Source organism: Colobus angolensis, unplaced genomic scaffold (assembly GCF_000951035.1).
Source record: "Colobus angolensis palliatus isolate OR3802 unplaced genomic scaffold, Cang.pa_1.0 Scaffold273, whole genome shotgun sequence".
Lineage (NCBI taxonomy): Eukaryota > Metazoa > Chordata > Mammalia > Primates > Cercopithecidae > Colobus > Colobus angolensis.
Genome location: NW_012115966.1, coordinates 2,160,818 through 2,166,409, shown reverse-complemented (window position 1 = coordinate 2,166,409; position 5,592 = coordinate 2,160,818). Strand labels below are relative to the sequence as shown.

Below are 5,592 nucleotides of genomic sequence, written 5' to 3'. Positions count from 1 at the left end.
TTTGGAGCTGTAGGCTCCGTCTCAAAAAAAAAAAAAAAAAAAATCCACACGCAGGTGTGTCTGCCCCAGGGCTTGCTCCTGAGCACTGCGCCGCCTCTCCCCGCGCTTGTAGCTCATGAGCATTTCAAATCAATTCTCTTCTGATTCCTGTGAGGACCTACGCACAGGGAGTGACATTCTTCTCGTATTCTTCAGGATGTTAATTCTCTGACCCAGACAGATTAATTGATTTTAGGATCAGAAAGCTATTAAGTGGCAGCATAGGGGCTTGACACTTTGACTTCTGGCTTCCAGTGTCCTAATTTTTTTCCTATTTTCTTTTAGAAAAATTTATGTAGGAAATTCTGTGATTCGTTTATATAATACGTTAATTTGGTGTTTACTTTATAAAACAATGCCAGAGATTTTCTTTTATTTCTTTGTGTTGGGTTTTTTCCTCCCTGCAGAAAAAAGAGCCAGTGGAAGATGATGAGTCTGTCCCAGAGAATGTGTTGAATTTCGATGACCTTACTGCAGACGCTTTAGCTGTAAGTTAGAGTCCTTTTCTAAGTTAGGATATCTGCTGTTTTGTCTTAATTTTTTTCCTAGACAGCAAGTGCTCACACTCTGCTGCACACAGCATTGTGACATCCTTTCATTTCTGCTGCTGGGAAATGTCCCCACCCATTCTTGTTATATCCTATATTTGAGTATTTATTAGACAGCAGAGATGGAGACAGATGGAGTGGGAGAGTCAAGGGTAGGAAGAATAGAAAAAGGAACTGTGGTTTATATAGCTCCATTTTCTACCCTTTGTTACACAAAGGGAAGAAACTTCAACTTACTATAATACAGTAAATATTCAGTACACTGGGCAAGAGGAGTAATTTTTGAGTTTTTTAATCACTGAACCCTTTCTTGAAACCCTTAACATATAGCAAGAACATAAACCAAAAAAGCAAAGTTGCTGTGCTTGAAGGGCTCGGATTGGGGGCCTGAGCCTGCCTGGCCCTACTGCTAAAGCACTCGCCTCAAAGAATTAAGAGCACAGTTTGAAACAGCTGCAATACATGTAGAATACAAAAATATGCTTCAGACAAATCTCTTACTCCTAATAAATGTATAATCTTCCTGGAGAACAGTTAAATGCAGCACATCAATAGAGTGCTAAATTGGTTCAGTCAAGAAAATCAGAAACTACAGATTAAGGGAAAGTTCTCATAAGAGCGGCAGTACTAACGTTTCTGCGATGTATGGGAACAATAGGAGTGGCCAGAACTATCCATCTCTGCCTCAAGCACCACCAAGGAAAAACGCCGATGGATTTGTAGAGCAAGACTGTATATATCCATGTGTGAAATCAATCTCAGTTCTTAGAAGTCTTTGTTTCCAGCTTTTAAAATGCTACCGCAAGGGCTCTCTTTAGAGCACAACAGGGTCAGGGCAACCAAATCTTATTCCTGTGCTGTCCTTGCCTCACTGTCCTGCTTATGGGCCTGGCCTGTTCATCTACAGAACCTGAAAGTCTCACAAATCAAAAAAGTCCGACTCCTCATTGACGAAGCCATCCTGAAGTGTGACGCGGAGCGGATAAAGCTGGAAGCAGAGCGATTTGAGAATCTCCGAGAGATTGGGAACCTTCTGCACCCTTCTGTGCCCATCAGTAACGATGAGGTAGGTGGCTGTGCCGCAGCGGGAGGCAGCCTTAGGTGGCTGCAGGGGCGGGGACGGGAGGAGATCTGTGGAACACTGGCACTCTCTGTCAGAAGCAGGTTCTTTGTATATTCCCTCTGTCCACCAATTGAGAATTGCACGAGTCAGATCCTTGTCTGATTGGGAAGTAGCAGAGACAGCAGGTAGGAGGAGACTCCTGGCACAGAAATCTCTTGCAAATAGGGCTGCTGTCCTCCACTGCGTGTTGCCTGTGGTAGCAGGCATCTCGTAGGAGGGATCTGCTAAATCAACCTAACCCCCTCACCCACACCCCGCTGAGAAGCTGCAGGTCGAAGGGAAATCTGCATGATAAAAGTTTCCTGCTGAGCGGGCGCTTCCCCTGCACAAAGCTGCTCAGAGCCCAGCCTTTGTTCCCTGACACCCCAGCCGGAGCAGGGCCCATCTGTGCCTCTTTCATTCATTTCCTGGTGAACATTAAACTCACTGCAGGCTGGGGTGTGCGGGAGGCTGCAGAGCTCAGACCATGAGCAGACTCAGGAGGTCAGGGCCCCGAGTCCGCCCTCATGTTGCCCTGGGACCAATGAGAGGCTGGAAAAAAAAAATCTACATTCTCCTCTGTACCCCAGGCAATGTCGATTGTCTGGGAAGAGTTGTCCTTGTGCAGGATTTGAGAGGTAATTTAAAAGGGTAAAAAAAAAAAAAACAAAAACCGAGAGAATACTGTAGACCTCTTGGAAAATCATCCTTCCCAGCTTCATGGCTAGAATTACTTCTCAAACTTTGTAAGTTATTACTTCTCCATTGAGTAGCAAGTTGCCTTCTCTAGTTATGAGACACAGTAGTGTTTAAGTTAAGCGATGACGTCACAAAGCTAAGTTGTTCGTGGAATAAAGTTTGGAAAGATGGAGGTTGTGGAGTTAAGAAATCATATATCAAGCTTGGCGCGGTCGCTCACGTCTGTAATCCCAGCACTTTGGAAGGCCTAGGCAGGAGGATCACTTGAGCCCAGGAATTGGAGACCAGCCTGGGCAACATGACACAACCCCGTCTCTACAAAAAAATACAAAATTAGCCGAGCATAGTGTCGCGCACCTGTCTGTAGTCCCAGCTAAGGCTGAGGTGGGAGGATCACTGGAGCCTGGAAGGTTGAGGTTGCAGTGAGCCAACATTGTGCCACTGCACTCCAGCCTGGATGACAGAGTAGTGAGACCCTGTCTCAAAAATAAATAAATAAATAAATAAATAAATAATTTCATTTAAAAATAAAAAAATAAAATCACATGTCATGTATCTTTCTTTCTTACTCTGTTTCCTTAGGATGCCGACAACAAAGTAGAGAGGATTTGGGGGGATTGTACGGTCAGGAAGAAGTACTCTCATGTGGACCTGGTGGTGATGGTAGATGGCTTTGAAGGTGAAAAGGGGGCCGTGGTGGCTGGGAGTCGAGGGTACTTCTTGAAGGTAAGAGCTGGGAGCCAGTGAGGATAGGATTATAAAGAAGAAACAAATTTTTTTTTTTTTTTTTTTTTTTTTTGCGGAGAGACATAACCTACTTAAAGAGGCCCCCAGATCTACCAGTTGTACTCGCTTTTCTGCAAATGTATTGGCAATTAGATGCAATTCTCTTTCTAAAGCAAGAGAGGGCTTATCAGGATTCCATAGAACAAAAGCCACTAAGTGGTCCTCCATAATGAATGTGTGTTTTGCTGACTGAATCAGACCAGTCTCTGCCTTTAAGTAGCTCAGTATAATTGGATAGTCAGACAAGTAACAAAGAATCAAAATCCACTGTCAGAAGCACTGTGGTTTGTGTAGGCCCAAAGTGCTTTGAGAACATCAAGAGAATTCTCTTAACTGTGTGCCTGAAGAGTTCGCTGGGCTTCAGTGTTCAGAATGAATCTCAAGGTTCAGAATGTCAGTTGCTGTGATCTGTGGTCTTTTTTTTGGCCTCCTGTGTGCCCCTGGGTAGTCCTGTTCTGTCGGCCCAGGTGCCTTTGGGTGTCAGTGCTAGCTGAACATGACAGTGACAAGACGCAGTCACACAGTTCTGTGTCTCTGCTCCTCTAGGGGGTCCTGGTGTTCCTGGAACAGGCTCTCATCCAGTATGCCCTTCGCACCTTGGGAAGTCGGGGCTACACTCCCATTTATACCCCCTTTTTCATGAGGAAGGAGGTCATGCAGGAGGTGGCACAGCTCAGCCAGTTTGATGAAGAACTGTATAAGGTGAGTAGCCTGGGTCAGGTGGCAGAATGACTTAAGTTATGTAGCTTAACTTCAGTGATGCAGAGTGGTGCTGTCCAATAGGACTTTCTGCGATGATGGAAACGTTCTGTATCTGTGACTCTTGAGCACTTAAAATGTGGGTGGTACAACGGAGGAAGCACATTTTTTATTTTAATTAATTTTAACTTAAACATGTAGCTAATGACTACCATATTAGTGCAGCTGCAGAGCCTCTTTTACCTTTCCCTGGGTAATCTGTATGATGAATCTAAATCAAGTATACTTCAACACCATGAGCTTAGAAAAGAAGCCCATTCCTTGGGTGCTTGGACAAAAGGAAATTACAGTAGTGGCCCTGATCTCCTAGCCCACTTCCCGTGTCCTCCCACTCCTAACCCCAGACTGGAAGCTTCCACAGGGTGAGACATACTTGCCTTGGGATGGAGGTGGCTTCCAGTTTGTGGCTCCTTCTCAACCATGGACCATGTCAGGGAGAGCCAGACAATTCAAGTCAGGGTTCAGAAGGTCCTTCTGATCAACTGGCTCTAACACCAATAACAGCACCCCACTCTGTGTTTGGCACTCAAGATTTCTAGAGCGTCTCTGCTAACAGCTGTCCAATGCAGCAGTGTCTACTATTCGTTTGCCCCTCCCTTTCAACTCTTCTGTCAGAAATAGAGACTTAGTTCCTACTGGCTTATTTCCTCTCCAGACAGTGGAGGTAGAGTTAGACAACTGCTGTTGGACTCATCTAATTTATATAGGGAGATAGTTCAGTAATTAGAAGAATCTTTCCATTGTTTCTGTTGATGAGGTAAAGTTAAGTTTTCATTCAAGACACACTGGGAAACAAAATGTTCTCCCTAAACCCTGAGCATTAGTATAACCTTGACCTCCTCCCTCTCTGCTTGCTTTTAACGAAGGGAGGAATGTGTTCCTTTACTGGCTAAAACCTGTTTTACCTTTTCTTTCTTTTTCTAATTTCAACCCGTAAGATTAGGTAATCATTAAAGAACATTAGAAATATCCACTGCAGGTAACACTAGGGAGAAACCTATGTGGAGTATTAGGGAAATCGTTAGGTAGCCGGTGCTCCCTGAGTCCTGCATTCTCCATCTCTCATCCAGACGCTTCTTGGACCCACAGGCAGGAAGAATCACAGGTTTCAGTAGTGAAGAATTTTGGCTGGTACTTCTTGTCTGATAAAAACCTCAGTTCTGTGAGAATGAATATAGCGCTGCCCAGTAGAACTCTCTGCACTGATGGAAATGTTCTGAGTCTGCATGATCCAGCATGGCAGCCATGAGCCACGTGTGACTTGAGCACTGAAAATGTGGCTGATGCAACCGAGGAACTAAATTTTAATTTAATTTAATTTGTTTTTATTTTTATTTTTGTGATTAATTTCCTATATAGAGACAGGGTCTCACTATGTTGCCCAAACGGATTTCAAACTCCTGGGCTCAAGCAATCCGCCTGCCTCAGCCTTCCAAAGTGTCGGGATTATAGGTGTGAGCCACGACGCCCAGCCCAATTTAATTTGAATGGTCATATGTGGCTGCTGTACCATATTAGGCTGCACAGCCCTTGAGCTTTCCTGTGTTGTATGTGAATGGCCCCACAGTGGCTACATTCCTACTGCCAGGTAGCAAGGTAGTTTTCCAGGCTCTAAACACTGACCCAGAGGAACCTTTCTTCCTTTTTTTTTTTTTTTTT

The 5,592-nt window shown here is 44.5% G+C and overlaps 1 protein-coding gene across 1 annotated transcript in view; it reads left to right on the top strand.

Annotated features, from left to right (window-relative positions):
• The window catches only part of SARS (seryl-tRNA synthetase), a 26,866-nt gene that overhangs the window by 16,238 nt on the left and 5,036 nt on the right, over positions 1-5,592 (top strand). Inside the window, exons 2-5 of the mRNA XM_011948161.1 lie at positions 402-527; positions 1,495-1,653; positions 2,971-3,114; positions 3,721-3,876. Coding sequence (XP_011803551.1) covers positions 402-527; positions 1,495-1,653; positions 2,971-3,114; positions 3,721-3,876 — 585 coding nt within the window. The remainder of the gene's footprint in view (positions 1-401; positions 528-1,494; positions 1,654-2,970; positions 3,115-3,720; positions 3,877-5,592) is intronic.